The following is a 24,736-nucleotide window of genomic DNA, read 5'->3' on the forward strand; positions in this document are numbered from 1 at the left end:
TTACTACACAGAAGACCCTCTGCCCCTAACGTGTAGGGGAAGAACTCTTTTGGACTGTCTTAGTGGGAGGGTCCCCCCTCTGGGCCTACCTCAGCTACCCCTACAAACCATCTGGAGACTTTCGAGCTGAGAAGAGACATCAGCTTTGTGCCAGCCCAGGCTCTCAGCTCTGCAGGATGAAGGGAAGGGGCAGTGATGGTGAGAATGAATCAGAGGGACCTGCAGGCTAGAGAGAGGTGTCCACTCACCCGTGTCTCTTCTTGGCTGCAGGGGGTGCCCGGGCACAACGGTTTGCCAGGACAGCCCGGGCTAACTGCAGAACTGGTAGGTACTGGCCAGATCTCATTGCCCGCCGCCTCCCCCACTCTTCTCGGGGCTGAGTTTGCCACGCCAGCACCCTTAGCCTCAGTGGGGGTCCCTCTTCCCTCCCTCTTCCCAGGCTGGGAGAAGCCTGGATGCCATGTGGCTTCCCAAGGCTTCACCTGGTGCCCTAAGTCCCCATACCCCTTCTGAGCCCTCGTGTCTGTCTCTTTCAGGGATCCTTGCCCATTGAACAGCACCTCCTGAAGGTAAGAGCATCAGAGGAAGGGCACAGGAACTGGCAGGGCTTCCCCTAAGGGGATCGTCATAGTCAGCGCTCAGCTGCATGGCGCCGCTCACAGAGAGCTGGAGATGGAGCTGTTTGTGGGGACCAGGCATGCCACACATCTGTATAAGGGGGCCTAACATAGTGCTGGCTCAGAACAGACCCCCCAGTCAGTGTTTGCTGAACGAGCGTTTGAAGGAATCCTGCAAAGGCACCCATGTGGCCATGGGTGCTCTTGCCAACTGCACCTGTGAGACCTGCCCACAGCTGCCGCTGGTGAGGTCACACAGGTGGAGTGGGCAGGGGGAAGGTGCACTCTTCCGGCTGCCAGGCAGGGAGGGGCCTGTGAGGGTTATGCGCTATGGTTGACTGGGTGAGGGCCTGGAAGAAGCCTCCGCTGTCCCCTGGTCAATTCAGAAAGAATCCAGGAAGGAGCGGGGTTTGAGAGGCAATTCTAGTGGTGCAAGAACCAGGAGCTGGGGCCTGGTGGGAGAGCTGGCCTGGGTCAGGGCTGTCAGCAGCATAAGTCCACACCCCAGGGCCATGGTCTGGTCTGACCTCCCACGCTGGGCACCACGGGTGACACAGCATTTCATTGCTCAATCACCTCTAAAGACCAGATCAGGACTCTTCCTCCTCCAGCTCAGCATCCCTAGGGGTCCCTCCCAGGCCCTGGCCTCCAGAGCCCCGCCCCGTCCCGGTCACCCCCTTCTAGCACTGGCTGGTAAGTGCTCTGGACCTCCCATGAGTCCAGCGGTTCTGCTCAGAACACAGCATGGGGTGCCCCACCCTGCTGTGGACAGCAGTCGTTGTCAGAAGTAGCTTGAGGTTGGGTTAACCTCCTGGCGACAATTACAGGTTGGATCATGGTGAGGCTGTGGCATTGAACCCCAGCTCTTCCGCCCTAGGCCTCTGGCAAGCCGAGGTTCCCCAAGGTCTGCCCCTGGGCAAGTGATGGTATGACTCCACAGGTAGCATTCAACAGTCTCTGTGTAACATGTCATCTGACAGCTTCGAGATCAAGTGCTCCATGGAGGGCCCCCGACAGGAACCGAATGTGGTCTGGAGAAGGGGTCCGATGGCACCCCAGGGGGTGCTGACTCCCACAGGCTCCCACAGCCCAGGGGAAGCCTGAGTCTGTGGACAGAGCGCTCGTTACACCCTCAGATCAAACTCCAATCCAGGGTCCCACTTAACTTTAGATAAGTCAGGCTGTCTCTTTCAGCCTTGGCTTTCTCATCTCCAGAGTGCTTGTAAGATGACCCGCCTCATTGCACTGTCTGGGTTGAATGCGATCATGTGCAGAGGCCTGTCACCACGGCTGGTGTCACGAGTGCTGAGTCAATGACAACCATTATCATTGAGCTTCACAGCGAACAGTGGCGATGGAGCGGCAGCTCCTCTAGAGGCCCACGGATGCCTCCCCACCCCACCAGGCTGTGGATAGATGCCCGGCTCCCGAGTCCTCTGAAACTGTAGTCTAGTTTTCACTAGAAGGTTTCATTTTGAAGGGGAGCGAGGACTCATAGCCTCCATCAGACTCTCAGAGAGGTCTGTGACCCCGAGAGGTTAAAGCCTCCAGGAAAGAGGAGGACCTTTCTTGTCACAGGAAGACTTCAGGCCCGCACACTGGGGAGCCCGTGACAGCCGGGACCTGCTGTCCCATCCCCAAGGCTGCGAAGGGCCGGCAGCTGTTTCCTTGGCTCCCATGGGCAGAGGAGCTGCTGTGTGGAGCTGGCCTTTTCAGGCTGAATCCTGGTGGCATGTCCTCACAGTGGGCGCAGGTTGCAAGAACAGCCAGGACAGATGGTCACCCCTCCCCACCAGCAGGCCCCTCTGCCTCCTCCCACACAGCTCTCTGCAAAGTGGCGTTGGCTTGGCCCCACCCGAGCTTCTTCCTGGAGGGAACTCAAAGCCAGTGTTGGGACTGGGTCCCCAGAGGAGGCAGCTGAGCGGCTGCAGGGATGTGGCTGGGGAGGAAGAGAACGGTGGCTGGGGAGGTCCTAAGAGTGTGGGTGGGGGTCCAGTCTGCAGGGCACCCCGGACTGGGTTCGGAGCAGCCATGCCCGCCATCCAGCCCATCCTGGCCCTTCTCTGGCCCTGGCCCCACCACCCTCCCCTTCTCATCAGAGCATCTGCGGGGACTGTATCCAGGGCAAGATGGCTCACGAGGTGGCCCTCATGGAAAGCGGAGAGAAGGGAGACCAGGGCATCCCCGGCGTGCCAGGCCTCGACAGTTGCACCCAGGTAGGAGGCGGGGGCGGGGGGTGGGGGGCTCGGGGTGGCCCTGGTTGGGGGGCGAGCTCCCTGGCTGACCCCCTGATGCTGACTGGGCCTCCGGCTGTCATCCACAGTGCTTCATGGAGCGGGAGCGCCCGAGAGCCGAGGAGGCCCGGGTGAGTGGGCCTCCATCTTCTCCTCGCCTCCTGCCCCGTGTCCCACGGGGCTGCTCACACTCACCGTCCATCCCGCTCCAGGGGGACAACCATGAGGGAGACCCGGGCTGTGCAGGGAGCCCCGGGCTGCCGGGACCTCCGGGACTGCCTGGCCAGAGAGGAGAAGAGGTAAGAGCCTGGGCTGGGCCCCAAGGTGGCTGGAGTCTGCACCTCAATGACCCTCGGTTCCTGAGGGCAGTCTCATTCCTGCCAGCAGTCTCCTTGGACCTTCTGGTGGCTCCTCGTCTCCCCCTGGGAGTCCTTCAGGGGCCGTAAGGCGTCAGGCCACCCCGCAGCCCTCACTGCGCTGGCTTCATCTGCCTGCCTGGCGCCCGGGGCCTCCTCGCAGTGCTGGGCCCTCGGCCACTCTTCTTCCCTCGGCCTGCAGCTCTTTCTTCTCCAGGGCCCTCTCCCTCACCCCTTCAGCTCCACCCCCCCCCTTTTTTTCCCCAAAGATCACCTTCTCAGTGAGATATTCCCTGTTGTTCAGTCACTAAGTCACGTCCGACTCTTTGCTGGACCACGGCACGCCAGGCTTCCCTGTCCCTCCCCATCTCCCAGAGACCTTCCTTGACCATCTTCTAGAAGGGAGCCCCCCACACACCCCGCATCCCTCGAGCCCCAGGCCCGCTCCCTGCCCCGCGCGCCTTGCCCTCTGGCGTCCTGTGTTCCCTTCCCTCGGGAACACACTGCAGGCATCGGCTGAGCACTCACCAGCCCCTGTTCGATTCTTTCCTGTCCACCTCTTCCCAGAACGTAAGGGCCACAAGGCAGGGATTTTAACGTCCCAATTACTGTTGTGTCTTCAGCACCTGGGTTGGTGCTCAGTACGTAACAGTTGCTCGATAAATGTTTGCTGGATGATTGAACGGACCGAATGAAAGCTTTACCAACCAGCGCTGACAGCAGCTGCCTCTTGACTCTGTGGCAGGCTGGCGGGGAGGGCTGTGGAGACCCGCCCTGGGGCGCTGCGAGCTCTGAGCCTGTTCATTTATTTCCCGTGGCTTCCTTCGCAGGGTCCACCTGGTATGAGGGGCTCCCCGGGTCCTCCAGGCCCTATTGTGAGTATCCGTGGTCTTCTGGGCTGCTTGAGAGGCTCTCAAAGGAGACGTAAAACCCAGACACCATTCTGCTGCCTTGTCCCAGGAAGCTGGGCAGGACAGAAAGGGAACCATCTTCTGCCTTTCCCTCGTCACAGCGTCTGTGGGGACTGTGGTCTCCCACCTCCGAATCCCCCAGAGCTGGCCCGCTCCGCCCCATTGTGCCTGTGGTCCTGCTTAGAGGAGGCCTCGGGGCATATCCGTGTTTCCCTCTCCGCCCACCCCCCATCCCTGCTGTGTTTTGCACGACGGCTCACGGTCTGGATTGCCAGGAAAGCGTGTGGCAACCTGCAGGCAGGGGCCAGAAGCTAAGATGGAGCCGTCCTCCATGGCTCTGTAGGGCCAGTCTCTAGGACAAGCCTGCAGAGGCCAGCCTAGGAGCATCTCCCCTGGCGTTGACATGGCAGGGTCGTAGAAGTGACTAGGAAAACCTGGAAGAACTGAAAACGCTTCCTTTGGAGGAAAAAAAAAAAAATTGGCCGGTGGGAGCCATCTTAGAACCAGGGAGTCCCGAGCCGGGGGCCTGTGGAGGTCAGGTAACAGGCACCATGGGCTTCCACTCTGGCACTGGGGTTCACCTGGACGCGGGAAGATGTGGGCCAGCGGTCTAACTGCGGGGGCTGTTGCGCGTCTCCACCATCAGCAGAGCCATTCATTCTTCCTGGAGCCGAGGCGAGGAGCAGGTGGCTTCTGGGCCAAGACCTGGGACAAGTCTCTTTTCTAGCTGCCTTGATAAGACCCCATGACTTCCTTTCCCCATGAGCCCTCAGCCCCAGACCGTGACCCAGGGTTACTGTGCTTGTGAGATGTGACCTGCCTGTTTCTCCCACCAGGGCCCCCCAGGTTTTCCTGGTGCTGTTGGCTCCCCCGGATTGCCTGTAAGAACCTAGCGCTGCTCGACCTCCCCTCCCCTGCCAGCCAGGTCTCTGTGGCTCTTGCTCGTCTCCCTTCCTGCCATGCCCTGGCCTCCCTCCTCCGTGTGTGTGCGTGCGTGTGTCATCGTCGTCATACCCCCGCAGGCTCGGTAGCTAACGACACAGGTTCCCTGAGGTCCCAGCAGCTTGGACAGCCTCCCAGTCTCTGACTCTTTCCATTTTTCCCTTCTCCCTCTTCTCCTGCTCTCTCTCTCTTTCTCTCATCGTCTGTCTTCTCCCCCCCTTCCGTTTCCCTTTTTTCTCTCCCACAATCACACATCACTCCCCCCTAAATCCTCCGGAGCTATTTTACCTTCTTATTTTAAGCTGTTGCCTCTAGGGGCCTCTTTATTCCCTCCCTTCTCACTCTGCCTCCTGCTTCTCCCACCTTTGGTGTTGACTGAAGATTTGCTGAAAGTAGTTCTTGGGGCCCTGCCAGGTGCCTGGCACAGAGCCCGGCAGAGATGCCAAAGCTTTAGGGCTTCACACTGCAGGCTGGCACGGGTTCACTGCCCTGCTGCTTGGCGGGGCTGGTCCAGAGGCGCCCCAGGGATTTCAAGGCGGCCACGCTTGCAACCTTTCCCATCATCCTAGGGGAAGCTTCCTCCTCTTCCCTTCTTCTTCTTTGGCTCCGGGCCAAGTCTGCTCTGAGGCTGGGCATGTGGTGCCAGCAGTAGGGTTTCCGGGGGTCACAGGGCCCTGCTCCTCCTGCCCAGTGTCTTGGCCACCTCCTTCTGCCTGGTGTCGTTAATTGTTCTGCCTTCGTCATCATCACAAGTACGTTTAAGTCCTTCTCATCCTCACTGTTGCTCCCTTCTGGGTCATGGAAACTAACCTCCTGTTTTGTCGGACTTCATGTTCCCGGGGTCGGCTCCTCTCCTCCCAGGGCTGGTGATGGCAGCTCAGGGAGCAGGGCCCCTCCTTGTCACAGCTCCATCTGTCCCCACGTCCTCATCCTGGCCGGACCTTGTCTGTTTCTGCTTGCTTGGGTGGAGGGGCCATCTGTCCGTCTAGCCATCTGTCTTGTGTCGTGGAAAGGTTTGGGCACCGCGTCTCTGGAAGGCATGAGGGAGAAGGGGCAGACACAGCCCCTTAACGGTGTGTGTTGCATCTATGAAGTCCAGGTTGAGGATGAGGGATGGGGACTCTACTTTGCAACAGATATCCCCAAAGAGACAGGGACTGCTCTGGAGGGAGCCTTCCTGAGTCCTTCCCCAGCATCCCTAAAGGAAGTTGATTTTTGCCTGGGGTTGGGGGCGGGGGGCTTGGACAGGTAAGTGTCGGGCATCGGGTAATACATCTTGGTGGGGAGCACTCTAGGGACACCTCTGCTGACAGTTGCCCCTCGGAGGGAGCACATGTATCACTCTCCTGAAGGTGCGCCCCAGACAGTGGTCACAGTAGGACCCACCAGTGACAGTCACCCGCCTGGGCGGTATCTCTCTCTGGTGGCCCATCGTGGGGGCCCTCGATGTGCCTCTGACAGTGCTGCCCTTCTGGGTCCACCCCCTCTGGTCACTTTGCTGGGGACACTCTGGGGGCCACCAGCAGCCACCACCCCTCCACCTTTGCCTAGAATGGGAACACAGGGCTGCGGGGCTGTGGGGAGGAGGCAGGGGCTGGGTGGGGACTGCCCTCCCCTGCAGTTTCTCATGATTTTTCTCTCCAAGGGTCTTCAAGGAGAGCGAGGCCTCAGGGGCCTGACGGGAGAGAAGGGGGAGCCGGTAAGAGGGGGTGGCAGGGGGTGGTGATACATGAAGAGCCCTGGGGAGACGGGTTGGGCCCCCTGGGGCGGTTGTCAAGTGGAAGACGGGGAGGTGAAACTCTTTGCCCCTCAGCCCTGATTCCCTCAGCACTGGGATCTTCACAAGCCCTCAGGATCCAAGGAAGCCGATCTCCAGGTGCCCTCACTCCTGTTAGGGGCAGACACCCCCATCCCCGGGGGCTTCCTCGCTCCCTCTTCCTGCAGCATTTGGCCTGCTCCTTTCACTCCCCAACCCCGTCCTCATCAACCCCCGCCTGGGGGGGTCTCCTCCTTTGGCTCGGCCCCCCAGGGTCCAGGCCTCTGGTGGTGGTCTCCACTGAGGGAAGCTGGCCTAGGGGACACGGCCTGAGGTGGTGGCTGTCCTGGGGGGCGGACTGGTGGCTGTCCCCGGGGTGGACTGGCATCTGCTGAGGGGCAGCTGCAGGCCAGCTGGCCTTGGCCACCCTCTTACCCAGGGAGGGTGACAGAAACGTTGAAGGGCTGGCCCATCACGTCTCCCTTTCTTTGCAGGGTCCTCCAGGGCAACCTGGTTACCCAGGCGCCATGGGCCCCCCAGGACTGCCTGTGAGTAAGCAGGCCCAGGTCGGGGACAGGGTTGGGGGGGGGTGCCGGGGAGGCGGGGTGGGGGTGGGGGGTCCCGGTGCCCAGGGGTGGTGGTCAGAACAGGACCAGGCTTGAGCAGCCTCAGTGTGCTTCCTCCTTTATAAGCATTTCAGCGGGTGTTTTCTGCCAGGCTGTCCATTCAGAGACCAACCTCCCCTCCCCTCCCCCGGCCATATAAGCCCCCTTGGGAGTGGGAGTTGGCCCACCTCTCTGCTTTGGGGGGAGCCCACAGCAGTCGCTACACATCAGGGGCCAGAGGCTCAGAGCAGCCGGAGCCTCCCAGGGAGAGGACTGAAGGTTGTCTGGTGGGGAGGGGGAGGGAAAGTTGGGGAGACCCCGCGGAGGCCCGAGTTCGGTAGACATGACTACCCTCCTCCTTTCCACCGAATGGTGGTGGGAAACCCGGAGCCGGGCTCCCGCTCAGAGAGCACCCCACCCCACTGGTTCCCAGCCTCTTCCTGGGCGCCATCTGCGCCCAAGTGCCAGTCTGGGTGCCAGCTGCAGTCTCCACCCCTCTCATCGCGCCGCGCCAGGCAGGCCGTGGGGCTAATTCCCTCTCTCTTTGCTGCCTGTCAGGGCATCAAGGGGGAGCGAGGCTACGCGGGTTCCCCGGGAGAGAAGGGAGAATCGGTGAGTGCCTGAGTGCTGCTCCCGCGCGGGGGCGGGAGGAAGGGCTTCAGATGGCTGGTCCCTGCCCGCCCACCTCCTCCTCCACTGCCGCTGCCTGGAGAGCTTCCCAGCTGCCCCGTGAACGCGAGACGTGACCCCAGCTTCCCAACCCCCTGAATCCTCCAGCTGCGTCTCAAGCAGTCGGTGCTGCCGGCTGGTTGCTGCGGGGGCGGCAGCTGCGAGGAGGATCCGCCGGGTTTAGTGGAGATGGCTTGGAGGGGCTGCCTGGAAGAGGGGACCTCCTCCCACCCCACGCCCACAGGCTGGAGAGCCAGCCCAACACTCTGGACCCCGCTGCCTCCAAGCCTGTCTCAGGCCACCCAGACCCAATGGTGGCTCAGCCAGTGTGCCAGACCCACCCTGAGCTCAGGTCATCAGTGGGAGCCTCCCGTGACTGGGCTCACCCCGGGTCCTGCAGCTAGTTAGTGAATTAGGGTGGACGCTGGACTTGAACCCATCCCTGTTTGTTTCTAGCCTCCCCAAACCTTTGTCTTCCCTTCCCCATCACTCATGCCGCCCACCCACAGCCGCTGGTGAGGCCAGATAGGATGCTGTAAACCCCGGTTGTGCCTTTATTCAATAGCACATCTTTCTCCAGGGGCCTTCTAGGTGCCAGGCTCTGTTCTGAAGATTCCTTGACAGATAAAACAGGCAGTTGGGCCCCTGGCCCTCAGGGAGCTAAGTTCCAGTGGGACAAGCAGATAACAGATGAATAAACAGATACACATAAATTAGGAGAGATGGGACTGGTGGAAAAAATCAAGCTGGAGCCATGAACAGGATGCTGTAGACAGAGGGTTAGGGAGGCCTCTCTAAGGGGGTGGCATTGGAGCTGAGCCTTGAATGGAGCTTCAGGGTCAAGGGTGGGGAAGGACATTTGGTTGTCCATGCTGGGGAATCCCAGAGGGAGAGGCCACGGGTGGGGGCACCCCTGGAACAGATTGGTGCCATGGATGGTTTGATAAGGTTTCAAGAGACCTGGAAAGGATAAGGGATGGCAGACCTTCTAGGTAGAGGGGACAGTCAGTGGTGTGAATGTATGGTATTCAGGGAACAGCAGTCGGACCAAACCAGGCAGAAGATAAGAAAAGGAGAGGGAAGTGAAGCAGGAATGGGTGGTTGGTATCAGATCACAGGATGCCTTGAAACTCAGCGTTCGGTTGGCAGAGGGGAGCCATGGAGGGTGTTGGAGCAAGAGGGTGTTATAATCAGAGCTGTGTTGAAGAAGAGGAGCTGGCACTTAGAGTGAACTCAGAAGTGGCAGAACTAGTTAAGAGGCTGGTTCAGTAGCTCAGGCAAGGGAAAGGGCGGCCAAACACCAGGGAGAGGAGTCCTGCAGCCTGGAAGTGCCTCCGCCACATCCCTGCCTCTGCTCTGCGCCCAGCCCCTGCCCTAAGCCCTGATCCCCCTCCCCCAGCCAGAGGGACTGATTCTGCTCCTTTGTGCCACCAGGGCCCACCAGGATCTGAAGGCCTCCCAGGGCCCCCAGGCCCAGCGGTGAGTGAGGAAGGGGACAGGGAGATGTGGACATGAGAATCCCTGATCCTGCCTTGGAGTCTGGGGGACAGGACAGTTGCATGGGGGGTTGCATCTGGGGGTTCCAGATGCATTGTTCTCTGTGGTGACAGGGTCCCCGAGGAGAGCGAGGGCCCCAAGGAAGCTCGGGTGAGAAAGGAGACCAGGTGAGTGGTGACAGGGACCTAGCTGGTTGTTCTGACCACTGTCAAGGGCTGGGGGGAGGCAGGGAAGGGGGCCTCTCCCCGGTGGTCACTCTTATGTATGGGAGTGGGGACCAGCTGTAGCCTCCCAGCCTCCACCATCCTTGAGCTGTAACCTCACCTCCTGCCCAGAGCCTCACCTGCCGGCCTTCGGGGGCAGAGTGGAGGACAAGGCCCCACGACTCGAAGCAGCCTCACTGTGTCACTCTTTCCACCTGGGCAGCCAGGCTGGAGAGAGGGTGGCACAGCACACTGCCCCTTGCTTTCTTCCCCTAGGGATTCCAAGGGCAACCCGGCTTTCCAGGCCCCCCGGTGAGTGCAGACACAAAGCCAGCTCTGTCGGGATGCTCCCAGTCTGTCAGGGGCAGGCCTGCTGAGGCCAGGCCGCATGAGGGTGGGCCTAGGGAGGGGAGGGAGGAAGGCCCCGGAGGAGGAACGGCCTGGGTGGTCAGGCCTGATTCCAGGAACAGAGACCCGGAGAGCAAGGCCTCCTGGGTGGGCCCCAGCAGCCCAGCAGCCCGGAAGTCAAAAAAACGCATCATGTTAACACAACGCGAAGGACACCCAAGAGGAAGAAGGAAGTGGAGCTCTTTTCCAGCCCCACGTTCATCCTTGCCTGCTCCTTTGTTGGTTTAGGGTCCCCCTGGATTCCCAGGCAAAGCTGGAGCACCTGGCCCACCCGGCCCCCAAGCGGAGAAGGTGAGCAGGACCCCCAAGTTGGCCACACTCACAGATCTGAGCCACGCAGCTCCTAGCCCCTGTCTGCCCCCTCCCACCCCCACTGCCCACCCCCCCCCCCCCACACACACCTAGTATCAGGCCTTCAGAAATTCAAGGACTGACTCAGTTATAGCAAGGATGGGCAAAGAGACTCGAGAACGGGCCCAGCAATTTCTGTAGGGCAACAGGGCCGGGCAGACCAGTGGGCCACCAGGGCTGGGTCCAGGATGCCTCCTGGCCTCTGTGCCACCAAGCTCTGCACCTCCCCTAGTAGGAGAGGAGGCTGGGGAAAAGGCAGAGGGGTGTGGTGAGAGGTGGCCCACTAGAATGTGACAAGGTGGCCTGGGCCAGCTTGCAGCTCCTCTAGGGCCGGGCAAGGAGTTGAGAGAAGCACATCCAAGACTGGAAACCCCTGTTTAGCAGCGAGAGGAGCTCTGGGCGTTTGCCTTCTGGGTCTGACAACAGCAGGAAAGGGGAATGGGCCTCCTGGGGAGCCAGGCTCAGAGTGTCCCCAAGGGCCAAAGAGGGTAGGCATGGCCTGTGACCTGGTGACAAGGGCGGGAAGGAGCAGCAGTCGGGGAGCGCCCACACTGGCCATCCCTGGGTTTGGCTTTGGGACTAGCTCTGCTTTTGGTTTTGGCCTTTAGGGCTTCGCTTGTAGCTAAGCGGGTAAAGAGCCTGCCTGCAATGCAGGAGACCCGGGTTCGATCCCTGGGTTGGGAAGATCCTCTGGCGAAGGAAATGGCAACCCACTCCAGTATTCTTGCCATGGAGAATCCCATGGACAGAGGAGCCTGGCAGGCTGCAGTCCATGGGGCTGCAAGAATCGGACACAACTTAGCCTCTAAACCACCGCTGCTTTGGTCTGGAGGCTGACGTCCCTGACTCAGCCCGCCCTCTGGGCTTCTCCAGATGTGACAGGCGGGCAGTGTCAGGAGGTGTCAGGAGGCCCGTAGTCTGACCTGTGAGCTTGGAGTGGGAGGATCATGGCCCAGAGGGAGGGGCAGGAGGTCTGTAGCCTCGCCTCTTTCCTCTGAAAGCGGGAAAGGACTCCTAGAAGGGGCCACCTTGGTCTAAGTTCAGGTGAAGAAATGAGGCCCAGAGAATGCTGGAAGGCCCTGGAATGCTGGTGGCATTCCAGGGCACAGCAAGATAGCAAAAGAGCTAAGATTTGTCCCCCCCATCCCCAACCCCACTCAGGAGAACCCCCACACCCTTGCTGCCTCCCCGATCAGCCATGATTGAGGCAGTGGCGGGTGCCATCTCCCTTTACCTGGGTGGCGGCCCCCGCCAGAGTCTTCCGTGCTGGCTCTGTATCCAGGGCTGCCTGCTCTCCTTAGGCCAGTCATTGCCTACTCCCAAACCTCTGGGCAGCGGTTCTCCAGCTTGACTCCCTGCGGGGCCGCCATTTCCTGGGGTTGTGCTGACCCCTCCTGGTAGCTGGTGGCATTGCAGTACCACCCGAAGCTCTCTCCCCCGACCCCTCCCATGGGGTCTCTGTCTGGAGCCCTTCCCCTTGGCGAGCCCCACAGCCACTGACTGCTCCAGGGCAGCCAGCCTCTTGCCCCTGGGGAAATGCTGCCACCTGCCCTACTAAGCTGCCTGCCTCGCCCTCCCTTCTCTGATAAACATTCTAATTCACACATTCTCTCCCACCTTCTCCCCTGCTCTGAACTGTCAGTGGCACCCCAGTGCCTGTAGCGGTGTTTTTTGGGCTTTATTTTGTAGTTCCCAAGGCTTTTCCCTCATAGCTCAGTTGATAAAGAATCTGCCTTCAATGCAGGAGGCCCGCATTCAATTCCTGGGTGGGAAAGATCCCCCGGAGAAGGAAACGGCAGCCTTCTCCAGTATTTTTGCCTGGAGAATCTCATGGACAGAGGAGCCTGGCAGGCTACAGTCCATGGGGGTCACAAGAGTTGGACACGACTTAGCGACTAAACCACCATCACAAGGCTTTTACACAGAATCTCATGTGAATGCTCAATCTATAAAGCAGACTTGCCCGGCAGTCCAATGGTTAAGACTTCGCCTTCTGATGCAAGAGGTGTGGGTTCGATTCCTGGTGGCAGAGCTAAGATCCCACATGCCTTGGGCCCAAAAAAAAAAAAAAAAAAAACAAAAAAATAAAGCAGAAGCAATATGGTAACAAATTCAATAAAGACTTTAAAAATGGTCCATATTAAAAAAAATCTTAATAAACAAACAAATATGCAAGTGGAGCTTCTCTGGCTAAGCAAGGGGTAGACCCACCCCTGGGTCTCCACTTTGTGCCCCCAGCCCCTCCAGAGTCCTCCAGGAGCCCCCAGGCTCTGAGAAGTAGTTTGAAAGCCACTAGTCCATTTGACGGAGAAGGCAATGGCACCCTACTCCAGTACTCTTGCCTGGCAAATCCCATGGATGGAGGAGCCTGGTAGGCTGCAGTCCATGGGGTTGCTAAGAGTCAGACACGACTGAGCGACTTCATTTTCACTTTTCACTCTCAAGCATTGGAGAAGGAAATGGCAACCCACACCAGTGTTCTTGCCTGGGGAATCCCAGGGACGAGGGGAGCCTGGTGGGCTGCCATCTATAGGGTCGCACAGAGTCAGACACGACTGAAGTGACTTAGCAGCAGCAGCAGCAGCAGTCCATTTGATAAAGTCTAGTATAGAGTTCAGTGTCCTCCCCCAATCTAACTCTTCCAGCCTCCTCCCCACCCCTGCCATCATACAGGCTAGACCAGGCATGTCACCCCCTCCAAATCTTTATCCTTCTCTTAAGTCCCCAGTGGCACACCCTTTCCCCCTTCTCCAACTGCCCAAATCCCAGCCACCCTTCAGAGCCCAGTGCCTGCGGACTCCTCTGTGACACTTTCCCTGACCGCCGACCACCCCCCAACCCTGTCCCTCCCCAGCAGAGTGAGCTGCGCCCTCTTCTGGACACCCAGTTCCCCTCGGAACGCCCAGGGCCCCTGACTCATAGAGCACAGGGACTGTTGCACTGCCCTTCGTTGTCATGGGTCTGTGATCCTCACTGGACTGTGAGCTCCTCGGGGACAGGAGCCACCCTTGTTCCATCTGGGGGACCAGAGGCCCAGCCTGCATTACCAAGCACCTGGCAGGCCAGTCGGTCAGCCCTGGGGAAGGTGCTGGACTGAGCAGGCTCTGTCCCTTTCTCGTGGAGCAGTGCAGAAAGGGGATGCTCTGTAGATGAAGACAGATCTTCTTGGGCAAGTGATATGTGGGATACAGCCAGTTAGACCAGAACCGAACTGGGATTTGAAGCCAGCTGTCCTGACTTCCAGTAGCCACCAGCCCCTGTGGCCCAGGGTCCCTTCTCCTGCTGGTGTGTCCAGGGGAGGGAGAGGGACAAGGTCCTGCTGACTTTGTTGGGGGGCTCGTTTCCAGGGCAGTGAAGGGATTCGAGGCCCATCAGGTCTGCCTGGTCCCCCTGGACCACCAGGATCTCCCGGGATTCAGGTGAGTGTGTCATAGCCTGACAGATGGGGTGTGGATGTGTATGTGTGTGTGTGTATGTGTGTGTGTTTAGGGGCGGGAGTGGGATGAGGGGTGGATGGGATGGAGAGGGTGGCAGGGCTGGTCAGGCTCCCGCCTCCAAGGGCTCCAGCGCAACATGCAGAAGTGCCTTTTCCTCGTTTCCAGGGCCCCGCCGGTCTGGATGGTCTGGATGGGAAGGATGGCAAACCTGGCTTGAGGGTGAGACGTGGGCCCAGGAGGGCACCCCTTTCTTTCTCCTTCCTTCCCCAAGAGCCAAAGCCAAGGGAACCCTGATGAAGGGAGTTGAATCTCATCCCCCACACCGCTTTCAGGAGGTGCCCCCACCTTCCCTCAGTCTGCATCTCACTGCACCCCACTTTTCTGAAGGCCCCAGAGCCCCCTCGTTTCTCCATTCTTCCGGTTGGCCTTAACCAGGTTGGATGTCCTGGCAGGCCGTGAAGGCAGTAAATTTATACCCAGAAGCTCAATCAACTAAGAAACTAGGCTGGGCATCAGAAAGAACAGGCTGCACACACGGAGGGACCAGGGCAGCCCTGGCTCCTTGAGCCTGGTTTTACTGGGGTATCTGAAAAGGAGGGGGCCATGGCAAAGGGCAGAACATCAAGGTCAACTGCCTTCTGTACCCAAAAGAAGGAAAACAGGTTCAGAGAGGGGCCAGGATTCACTCAGGGTGCACAGCCAAGTCGGACCCTCCATCCTGGGAGAGCTGGGGGAGGGGCTGAAGAAAGGCGGAGACAGTGGTGAATGAGTGGGCACAAGCTGGACAAAGCTCCTGTCTCTGTGCCCCTGGTCTCTTTCCCTAGGGGGACCCTGGTCCTGCTGGCCCTCCCGGACTCATGGGACCCCCGGTAAGCTGAGCTGCGGGGAGGGGCTGGGAACTGAGAGGTTCCAAAGCTGGGTAGGTGCCTTTGTGGGCGGGGCAGCTCGCATCCATGTCCCCTGGGGACTGAGTTAATGACTTTGGGTGGGTTTAACTTGTTTGACCCGGGGAGGGAAGAGTGAGAAGTGGCCTCTGCTTGAGCCGAGGGACGTGGCAGCTCCTGCTTTGTCTTCCAGGGCTTCAAGGGAAAACCCGGCCATCCTGGCCTCCCAGGACAGAAGGTAAGGACCTGGTGACTTCCGCCCATCAGTTTTTCTCGGCTCTTCTCAAGGCTCGACCCCGAGCAGATGGGTCAGCCTAGCTGGAGTGGACAGGCCACCTGACCCTTGACTGAGATGCCATTCCAGCATCCAGGCCTTCTGAGGCCACTGGTGCCTGGCAGACCGGGTCAGGGCTTTGCCATCTGCCAGCCTTAGGGCATCAGGGGGCCACCAGCATGTGGCAGGACCCCTCTGATGTGGGATCAGTTGGGGGTGGCAGAGCCAAGTGGCAAACTGGTGAGCCCCAGATGCCCCTCTCTCCTCCAGGGCGACTGTGGAAAGCCAGGCCCCCAGGGCAGCAGTGGCCGGCCCGGAGCAGAGGTAAGGGCCCAGGGTCTACGCATGCTGCCTTTAGACAGCCCTGGGTTCTGCTGAGTCCTGAATGCTGCCCCTTCCTCCCTCCTCCCTGGCAAGGTGGCCGCCTCCTCTGCTTGGCCTTCTGGGGGAGGTTTTCCCCAACTCTGCACATCTTGACCTTCCCCTCTTAAGGCTTATAACTGGCTCCTGCCCCTATGGGCTGCTAACCTACAAAGGCCTGGTCTCTGCTTCCCCCTCCAACCATACTCACGGGTAGGGCTGGTCCCGTAGGGCTTAGACCTAGAGGCCAGGGCTCAGCGTGGTTCCTCTGGCCATTGGTGTGTCCCATCTGCTCTGCTCCATCCTCTCCTGCCTAACAGCCTGTGTGTCTGAGTCTGTATCTGTGTCATTTCTTCCTCTTTCTGGCTCCTGCAGGGTGAGCCTGGTGCCATGGGACCCCAGGGAAGACCCGGCCCCCCTGGCCATGTTGTGAGTTGACCTGTTTTAGTTTCTGTCTCTCTAAGAGTTTGGATTGCATTGGGCTGGGTGGTGGTGGTGGTGGGCAAGCTGATGATGACTTGAAAGAACTGACTGCAGGAGCAGCACCAGCCATATAGAACCAGAAGGGGCTCTGGGCTCACCCCATCCAGCAGTTCCCCGGCTCTGTGCCATTTTCATATTTTCTGGGCACATTCGAGTTTGCTTATCAAACAAACCTCATTCGGTTATTCAACAAATAATTATTGAGCACCTGCTCCATGCCAGGCAGTGTTCCAAGCCCTGGGCTATGGCAGTGAGTAAGGTAGAATGGTCCCCCGATCCCAGAACTTCCACACGGGTACAGCATGTTGATGGGTTTGGAGGGACCAGGTGGTGATGTGATGTCCTGGGGAGGGCTGGGAGGCGACTTCCCTGGAGAAGTGGTCTTTGAGCAGGGGCCCAAATAACATGCAGCAGCCAGCTATTGAGCCGACTGGGGGAGGAGTGTCCAGGCAGGGGTGTAGCTGCTGCAGAGAGCCTGAGACAGGCAGGGCACGGGGGAGTGGAGTTTGAGAAGGGCGTGAGTGGGGATGGGAAGGCTGAGCTGGGAGAGGTTGTGGTGCAGATGGTGGAAGACCTCAGGGCAGGAGGGGGAGGACGTGCAAGTGGAAGCAGAGATGTCAGTGGACGGGGGGTGGCGCTGGAGCGGGGGGCAGTGGACCCATCCCGCAAGTGTTTGGAGGGAGAGGACTTGCTAATGACCCAGATGGCAAAGGGGCAGGAGGCGGCAGGAGAGGGATCGAGAATGACTCCTGTTTGGCTCGGGCAGCCGGGTGAGTGGGTGGTGTGTTTACTGACAAAGGGTGACTTGGAGAGGAGGTTTATGAAATAATGGCTTTCCCTTCTCCTTGATGCGTCTGTAACGCAGATGTCTGCCAATGGGTGCCTTTGATCAGTGTGACGGCTCTGAGCTGGTGGGGTTCCAGAGAGAAGGGAATACACTAGCCGTCCGCTTTCCAGAAGGCTTTTGGAAATGTTAAAAATAGATCAGGACCCCACAACAAGAACTCTTGGGGCCTCATTACTGTTTTTATGGCTCTCAAGGGATCCAGATACCTTGCACTGGGGACCCCAGGTCTAGCCCTGTCTGACCCCGTTCCACATCAGAGATGAAAGAAAGAGTCACACACTCTGAATTGTGGAGACTCACTAGGGGGCTGGGGTGTGCAGGGCTCCTCTTCCCACCTCCGCCCATCCAGCTCAGCCCTCTGCTGAGGGCTGGCCACTCCTGCCCTGGGAGGCTTCAGATGAGAACAGAGCCTGTGCCTCCAGAACTTTCCATCTGTGAGTACAGAGGAAGGTGCTCCGAGAGAGACCCACGTGTCCCCGTTGGTTCAGAGGAAGTGTCGTTCTGACCAGGGAGGTGACGTGTGAGCTGGGCCTCCAGGGCGGGATGTGGAGAGATGGGGCAGGTGGGAGCCATCCTGTGCAGTTGAGGTTCGTCACCCCCCAGTGATGGGTGAGCGGCAGGAGACCAGGGAGCTAGGGGCTTATCTGCGAGGATGTTGGGGTTGGAGCTGAGCCCCTCTCCCTCACCTGCCTCTGCACAGAGACAAGCTCCTGGTTTCTGCTCTCCCCACAGAACAGAAGGAAGGCGGCAGGGTGGGGGCTGTTAGGGGTCCTCAGAAGACATCCAGGCCCAGGTGCCATGTGCTTCACTCCCTTGTGCTTGGCTCTGGCTCCCAGATCATTCCCTCTGTGCAGGCCCCAGTTGCACCACTCGGCAAGCAGCAGGTGTGAGCATCCTGTGTGCCCAGGGATCCCTAGGCACAGATCAAATGCAAGAGTAGATGGAAGAAAGACCCAGGGAAGAGAATGGAGCTGCCGTAACCAAGTTCAGGGCTTGTTCCTGCGGTTGGTCCCTTGCCACCTCCTGGGGCCTCGTTACTGGAGCCTCTTTCCAACCCACTGACTTCGTCTCCCTTTAGGGGCCGCCGGGGCCTCCAGGCCAGCCAGGCCCAGCTGGGATCTCTGCAGTGGTGAGTGCCGTGCTCCTCCTCGCGTCCCTCCCTCCCCAGTGTTTGTCCCTGCGTGTCCCTGTCCCCACTCCTTCCCTCTTGTAAGCCTCTCCTGCCTCCAGTCAATCTCCCTAACTGGCTTGGGGTGAAGACCTTTGGAGAAGCCCGGAGGCTACCCCGGGGTCCTTCCCCAAGTTCAGGCAGCGCCACCTCCCCTGCTGGGGCCTTGGAATTGGGGACAGGGTCCCTTGTGCTCAGTGTCTGCCTCTGGCTCTGTGGGGTTCACTCTTCCCTCCCGCCATCTCCATCTTTTTCTCTAGGGCCCAAAAGGAGACCGTGGAGCCACTGGAGAAAGGGGCCTTTTAGGTCTTCCAGGCCAACCTGGCCCCCCTGGACACCCTGGTCCCCCGGTAAGACCCCACCTCTTAGGGCTCAGCCCCGGGGGAAAGGGCCAGTGAACCTTGTCAGTTGCACACAGTCCTGCACTTCGGAGGTCTCTGGGGAAGGAGGGGTGTTCAGCACCACGATGGCAGCTTGGAGTTTGTGCCTGAGGATCGCATCCTATTTGGAATAAAGGACAAGCTGTACAAGCCAGCACTGGGCCAGCCACGCAGCAGACGGCTGCCTCTGACCTAGCACTCACGTGCACATCCCTCCTCGAGGTGTCGGATGGGGAAACTGCTCCCTGTTCCACCCCTGTCCCCTCCCCAGGGGAGCTGGTTGGTCGCATAGAAAACCTGTAAACGTCAGACACCCAAACGCAGTGTTATTGCTGGAGCTCTCCCAGCAACTCTGAAACCACTCCTTAGTGCCAGTTAGCATGTATACCCAGAGCTGCGATACACTGGTCCCTGACACTGGCCTCAATGGTGACCTACATGCCTGACATGTTGTCATTCAGTCTGTACTGCAACCCTATTTAATAGGTCTGATTGTCCCTGTTTTACAGACAAAGGAACCAAGGCTCATCAAGGTTGAGTAGATTGCCCAGAGTCACACAGCTATTAAGTATTAAGAGGCTGCCTGACTCCAGAACTTGGGTCCGGAGCCACTCTGCCATACTCCCTCTTTCAGAGGTTCCAAACAGGTGGACCACATCAGGTGGAACTGACTGCCAGGCTCAGGGATGAAAAATCTCCCAGGGGACTGAGGCAGGGACCCAGGTCTCCTAGCCCTCAGGCTGGGGTGCTTTCCACCCAAGCAGACTTCCTTCTGTGGGGACAAGAGCAATGCCCATGGGGCTGGTGCCCTGAAACGGAGGGGATGACTCCAACCAATCTGCCAAGAGGCTCAAGTCTTGCCGCCCACTCCTCTGATTCCTGCCATGGGCCCTGGGCAGGCAGGTCCCATCAGTCTTCCGTCCCTCCTACCTACAGGCTAAGAACCTCCAGAGTCCCCTGATGAATCTGCCTTGCAAGCATAGATTCCTCTTCCCCAGTGTTTCACTAGAAGTGAGCAGGTCCCAGGGGGCAGCCTCTCCTGTCTTGGGGAAGGAGTGGACACTGAGGCTCCCTTGGCCAAACTCTGGGACTTCATCAAGGTCAGAGGTTCACAGGTTCACAACCTTCATTCAGCAAACACTGAACATACACTCAGAGCCAGGAAACGTGCGAGATGCCAAGATCTCAAGCAAAGAGCAGGGCAAATGCAATCTGCTCTTCCCTCCCAGAGCTCAGTCGGGGGGTGGCTGGGGCCAGGCTGGAGCATGGCATGGGGTCTGAATGTCCACAGCCTGTCCCTAGAGTGTCAGGGGGAGGTGGGGAGGATTGTGGCTCCTAGGTGGAATGGGGGCTGGCCACGCCTAGTGGGCGATGTGAGGCATGAAATGCCACGCTGGGTTGGGGCTCATCATAAGCTCCATCGCTCTCTGCTCCCCAGGGTGAACCCGGCATGGATGGCGCAGCTGGCAAAGAGGTACCGTTGTGCTGGGCTTCTCATTTTCTCTCGGGGATGCTGCTTTTAGCTCCTGGCTTTGCCCTGACCCCTCTTCATTCACTTGGTAAATGCTCCCTGTATGTACAGACCGTCTCTGGACGGATATACAGGCAACTGGTGCCCTTGTTATTACAGGAGAGAAGCTGGGGACTAGGAAGAAGGATGAGAGTGAGCCTTGTTTTTCACTCTCCTTTTTTTTAAACCATATATCTGGTCCAAAAAAACCAATGATAATAATAAAGTCCAAATAAACATCTCCTGGGGGCCAGCTCTTGTCAGGCCTTCCCTTTCATTCTGACTTCTCACCTCTCTCTGTCTGTGACAAGGGACCCACCTAGCACAATCATATGAGGCCACATAATTCTCCCTTCCCGCTGTCCACGCTCTTGGCAGGGAGGTTCTCGTCCTTTCTCGCACAGAACTCAGTAGGACAAGGTTTGGGGGCCTAACGCTTTGGAAGGTCCTTTCGTGACACCTGTTTCGCCTGGATGGTTTGGACATATGCTGCCCAGACTTCACCCCTGACTTCTGCTTTCTTCTAGGGACCCCCTGGAAAACAGGGACTCTATGGACCCCCAGGTCCAAAGGTGAGTTGGGCTCTGGCTGGGTTTGAGAGGAGCAGCTCATGAGTTGATGAAGCCCAGCCCGAAGCTCTGACTTTAGCCATGGAGAGGAGACACAGCAAGGCCAGTGGGCAGGGAAGAGAAGTGGGCGGGACTTGGAGCAACCTTGTCTCTGAACACTTCTCACGTGGGGCTGTCCCAAGGTTCTTAGCTATGGTGGGAAGAATGGAACCCTCGTGTTCATTCACTCCTGATTGATTCATGCATTCATTCTGCGAGCATCCGCTTGGCTTTACTCACCTGCCAGGCCCTCTCTCCTAGCCTTGGGCCCGGTGCCCACTTAGTCCAGTCACACTAACACTGGAGCCTGTTGGGTTTTAGATGCAGTGCTATGGAATCAGAGGGAGGGAGCGATCCACTCAGCCTGGGGCGTCGGGGAGGTTGCACAGAGAACAGGGACCTTACAGCCGAGTGGGAGGAGGACACTGGGGAGAGGGAAGGCATTCCAGGCCGGGAGGACGAAGACACATGGCTGAGTCAGAACTATAACCAGCAAGGCGTGGCTGGAAGCACCCGGGCAGGAAAACGAGGCTGGAGAAGACATAGTCGGGACCCCATCATGATGGCCTGGAATGCCCGGCCGAGGAATTAAACCTTTATGCTGAGGGCAACTGGGAGACATGGAAATTTCTCAGCAGGGAGTAAGAACATGAAAACCATCCTTTAAAAGGACTGCTTTGGGGGCAGAGACACGAGGCAGCCTGTCAAGATGCTGTGATCCAGAGGGAGATGCTAGGGGCTGCGTGTGGCACTGAAGCCGGGGCAGACCCTTGAGACACTGTGAGATAAACTTGACGGCTCTTGGCAATGTTGGACTGTGAGACTTCCTGTCCTCTAGGGTGACCCGGGGCCTTCAGGACAGAAGGGCCAGGCAGGAGAGAAGGGAAGAGCTGGCATGCCTGGCGGGCCCGGCAAGAGTGGCTCCATGGGACCTGCGGGGCCACCGGGTCCTGCAGGAGAGAGAGGCCACCCTGGATCTCCGGGGCCTGCGGGGAGCCCTGGATTGCCCGGGGTGCCCGGCTCCATGGTAAGGAGGAGGCTGGCCACCAGGGGCACTGGTCCCACAGAGCAGGTGTGCGAGGTAGAGCGCACACCATTTTAGAAGCTCCTATTGATGCTCTACAGAAGAGCATGACCCCCATATGGGTGGTTCTTAACTGTGTGGGAGAGTGGAGAGGGGGAGACCCTTTCCCTAGGAAGATGCACAAAATGTTTTCTTCCACTTTAGGGGGTTAGGACATTGGCTTCAGCGTCTGTGGGAGGCTTCTGGGACCTTTGTTCCCCAGCCGCCGCCCCCCCCCCATCCTTTATTCCCATGAAATCTATTCCCAGGAGAGATGAGCCCCAGACTTGAAAGTGTGATTGAGGCAGGTTTCTTCTCTTTCCTCAGGGAGACATGGTGAATTATGATGAAATCAAGAGGTTCATCAGACAAGAGATCATTAAAATGTTTGATGGTAATTGGCAGCTGAACTGGCTGGCAGTGGGTGCTGTTTGCCCTTCCCAGCTGCTTCTCCACCCCACCCCAGCCTCCTTTCCCTTAAAGTATCCACCCCCCTACTTACCTCGCTCCCCCACTTACAGGCATCTCTGTTCAATTAGACTTCAGCCTTTCCTCTCACCTGCTCTGTTCAGAGACAAAATGATTCCCTTCTGCCCCCCACCCCAAGCCCCCACTGAAGCAGAGGAGACAGACAAGAAACTTGATATCAAATGAGTCTGCAGAGAGTCTAAATAGAGGGGCGCACAGCAGCCTTAAGATGGCTGGCGTGGTTTCATTTTCAGCTTTTTCTCCTGTTGATTTGTTCATCCAACATCAATAAGCTAGGGACTAGGGAAAACATGGACCCTTCCAGAAGGGGGCTAGGCATCTTGCTTGGGAAGCAGACCTTGAATGCCAAGCAAGGAGTCTGGACTTTATTCTGAAGCCGGTGTGGACTAATGAAGGCTGCTGGAGAAAAGAGATGCTGGAATCAGATCTGGGCTTCAGGAAGATCACTGTGGGGAGCGATGTGGGGGAGAGGGCACAGGCGACCATTTAAGAGATCCACCTGTGTGTTCCTTGCTCTGACGTCCCTCTGAAGAATGGCTGTCTTGGACTCTATGCTGGCAGCCTGTCGTTCTGAGTGCCCAGGGTGCCCTGTGACCTGTCCCTGTCCTTTCTTACAGAGAGGATGGCTTACTACACCTCCAGGATGCAGTTTCCCATGGAGATGGCAGCAGCTCCAGGGCGACCAGGGCCCCCAGGGAAGGATGGTCCCCCAGGCCGGCCAGGCTCCCCGGGATCACCGGGACTCCCCGGTCAGATTGGCAGAGAAGGACGGCAGGGCTTGCCCGGGATGAGAGGTAGGTCTGCCCTCTGGGTACATGCCTGGTTCTTGGGGGCACACAGAAGCATTGCACGAGGTCTGTTGTGAATCAAGTGTTTGCGTGTATATGTGTGTTTCAAATAATCTGACCAGGTAGATCATTTTTCTACTCCAGGATGGGACGTCTTATCTTATTTCTTTTGTTTCAGGGTTGCCTGGTACCAAAGGTGAAAAGGGAGACATCGGTGTTGGCATCGCAGGAGAAATTGGTCTTCCTGGCCCCCCAGGTAGGAAAAGTCAGTCTTGGAGACTGCAAATCTGGAACGGCTGAGAGCTCCTTTCTTGATGTTCTTTCCATAGCATAGCTGTGTAGCGTCCCAAATAACCATAGGCCTATCAACCAGCATTTATAGTAATGACACTGAGTATAAGAGACTCTACTAGGGCATGGGTGTGTACGTGTGTGTGTGTTGGTGGGGCAGGAGTGTTGAGGGTTAGGTGGGACATCCCATGCCTGTTCTCAAGTCCTAACGTGGCCGAGCGTGACAGAGTGGAAGAGAGTCGGATGTGGTGGGGCCAGGGAATGCAAGCTTAGGTCCCGCTCATCATCTTACTGGCTATATTACCTGGACAAGCCTAAGAGAGAAATGACTGAAGTTTGATAGCCTGGTTCTGAGATGTAGCTTCACCACATGGCAGGTGTGTGACCTCTCTGAGCCTGTGTCCTCATCTCCAAAATGAGATAATAGTTTCTTTCTCATGGAGTCATTGTGACGATTCAATGAATAATGCAGAGAAAGCACTTGGCTTCTGCTTGGCAGGTGGAAACTGAATAAAATTAGCCAGTGGTATTATGGTCACTGTTCAGTCAATGTCAGGATCAGATCAAGTCTTCATGAAAATATGGTGTAGCTGGAGAAATAGTCATCAGATGTAAGGTATTGCTATTATTTACCATGACTGTTATTTCTTCTTTTCTTATGACCTGGGTTTCCTGATCCCCCTTCTCTGACTCCTTCCTGCCTTAGGTCCCCAGGGTCCTCCAGGGTACGGCAAGATGGGTGCGACTGGGCCGATGGGCCAGCAAGGCATTCCTGGCATCCCCGGTCCCCCAGGCCCCATAGGCCCGCCGGGCAAGACCGGCCACTGTAACCCCTCTGACTGCTTTGGGGCCATGCCGATGGAGCAACAGTACCCGCCCATGAAAAACATGAAGGGACCTTTCGGCTGAAATCGCCATTTCCATCGGATGAAGGGCTCCATTGGGAACAAATGGCTCCAACTTTATAGGACTCTGGATGGGTTGTGAATGTTTGAGATTTTTTTTAATTGCTATTAATATTTTTTTATCAATAAAGAAATAAAACTATCTGCAATCTCAGTGCCACTGGGGTTTCTCTGGGGCTGCAGCTGCATCTCTGTCATCTTCTTCTTACCATTCGGTCCCAGGATCTAAAGGGGGCATCTCCTTCATTGCCTGTGGTCAACCAGTAAAGCTGTGGAATGCTGCTGTAGAGAGGGTCCCCAGCTCAGCTCTCCTCTCCGATACTTCTGAGTCATCCTTTGGTCCTCTGAACCACATGTTCTATCCTTCATGGCACACTTCTCCAAGTCAGAGAGAGGGTATTGCTCAACCCCTTCTCATGAATGAACCAAAAGCAGTTTGAAGACCTCTTTCCAGCTCATAGAGGCCACTCCCTATTTTCTTCCTTAAAAGAGATGGGTGTCTGGTACCCCCACCCACCCTCTGGGGTGTGACCCAAAGCTCCATCCAGGATGCACCTTGAGAATCGCCACTTGGTGCTAAGGTACGTTCATCTATCTGCCTGACAGCTCTTCCAAGCAAGCACACTCTCTTCTTGCCGCTCCAGTAATTCCATGATTAGAAAAGTCTGTGTGAACAGGAGGAAAGATAAGGTGGCAGCCC

At 57.9% G+C, this 24,736-nt stretch overlaps 1 protein-coding gene across 7 annotated transcripts in view; it reads left to right on the forward strand.

Moving 5' to 3' along the window:
* Positions 1–24,185, forward strand: part of COL16A1 (collagen type XVI alpha 1 chain) — a 56,203-nt gene extending 32,018 nt beyond the window's left edge. For 4 of the 7 annotated variants that reach the window (XM_005203054.4, XM_005203053.4, XM_005203057.4 and 1 more), the window contains 29 exons: positions 271–324; positions 537–569; positions 2,717–2,833; positions 2,941–2,982; positions 3,064–3,150; positions 4,038–4,082; positions 4,955–4,999; positions 6,706–6,759; positions 7,311–7,364; positions 7,980–8,033; positions 9,525–9,569; positions 9,701–9,754; positions 10,067–10,102; positions 10,427–10,489; positions 13,897–13,968; positions 14,152–14,205; positions 14,811–14,855; positions 15,064–15,108; positions 15,415–15,468; positions 15,880–15,933; positions 17,913–17,963; positions 18,263–18,352; positions 19,821–19,856; positions 20,420–20,464; positions 21,339–21,527; positions 21,891–21,957; positions 22,670–22,846; positions 23,019–23,096; positions 23,838–24,185. In XM_005203054.4, coding sequence (XP_005203111.2) covers positions 271–324; positions 537–569; positions 2,717–2,833; positions 2,941–2,982; positions 3,064–3,150; positions 4,038–4,082; positions 4,955–4,999; positions 6,706–6,759; positions 7,311–7,364; positions 7,980–8,033; positions 9,525–9,569; positions 9,701–9,754; positions 10,067–10,102; positions 10,427–10,489; positions 13,897–13,968; positions 14,152–14,205; positions 14,811–14,855; positions 15,064–15,108; positions 15,415–15,468; positions 15,880–15,933; positions 17,913–17,963; positions 18,263–18,352; positions 19,821–19,856; positions 20,420–20,464; positions 21,339–21,527; positions 21,891–21,957; positions 22,670–22,846; positions 23,019–23,096; positions 23,838–24,040 — 2,043 coding nt within the window. In that variant the 3' untranslated portion in view covers positions 24,041–24,185. The remainder of the gene's footprint in view (positions 1–270; positions 325–536; positions 570–2,716; positions 2,834–2,940; positions 2,983–3,063; positions 3,151–4,037; positions 4,083–4,954; positions 5,000–6,705; positions 6,760–7,310; positions 7,365–7,979; positions 8,034–9,524; positions 9,570–9,700; positions 9,755–10,066; positions 10,103–10,426; positions 10,490–13,896; positions 13,969–14,151; positions 14,206–14,810; positions 14,856–15,063; positions 15,109–15,414; positions 15,469–15,879; positions 15,934–17,912; positions 17,964–18,262; positions 18,353–19,820; positions 19,857–20,419; positions 20,465–21,338; positions 21,528–21,890; positions 21,958–22,669; positions 22,847–23,018; positions 23,097–23,837) is intronic. The other 3 variants (XM_005203056.4, XM_010802506.3, XM_015459964.3) reach the window with 2 other exon arrangements.
* Positions 24,186–24,736: the final 551 nt, after the last annotated feature.

The sequence above is a fragment of the Bos taurus genome, chromosome 2 (genome assembly GCF_002263795.3).
Source record: "Bos taurus isolate L1 Dominette 01449 registration number 42190680 breed Hereford chromosome 2, ARS-UCD2.0, whole genome shotgun sequence".
NCBI classification, from domain to species: Eukaryota; Metazoa; Chordata; class Mammalia; order Artiodactyla; family Bovidae; genus Bos; species Bos taurus.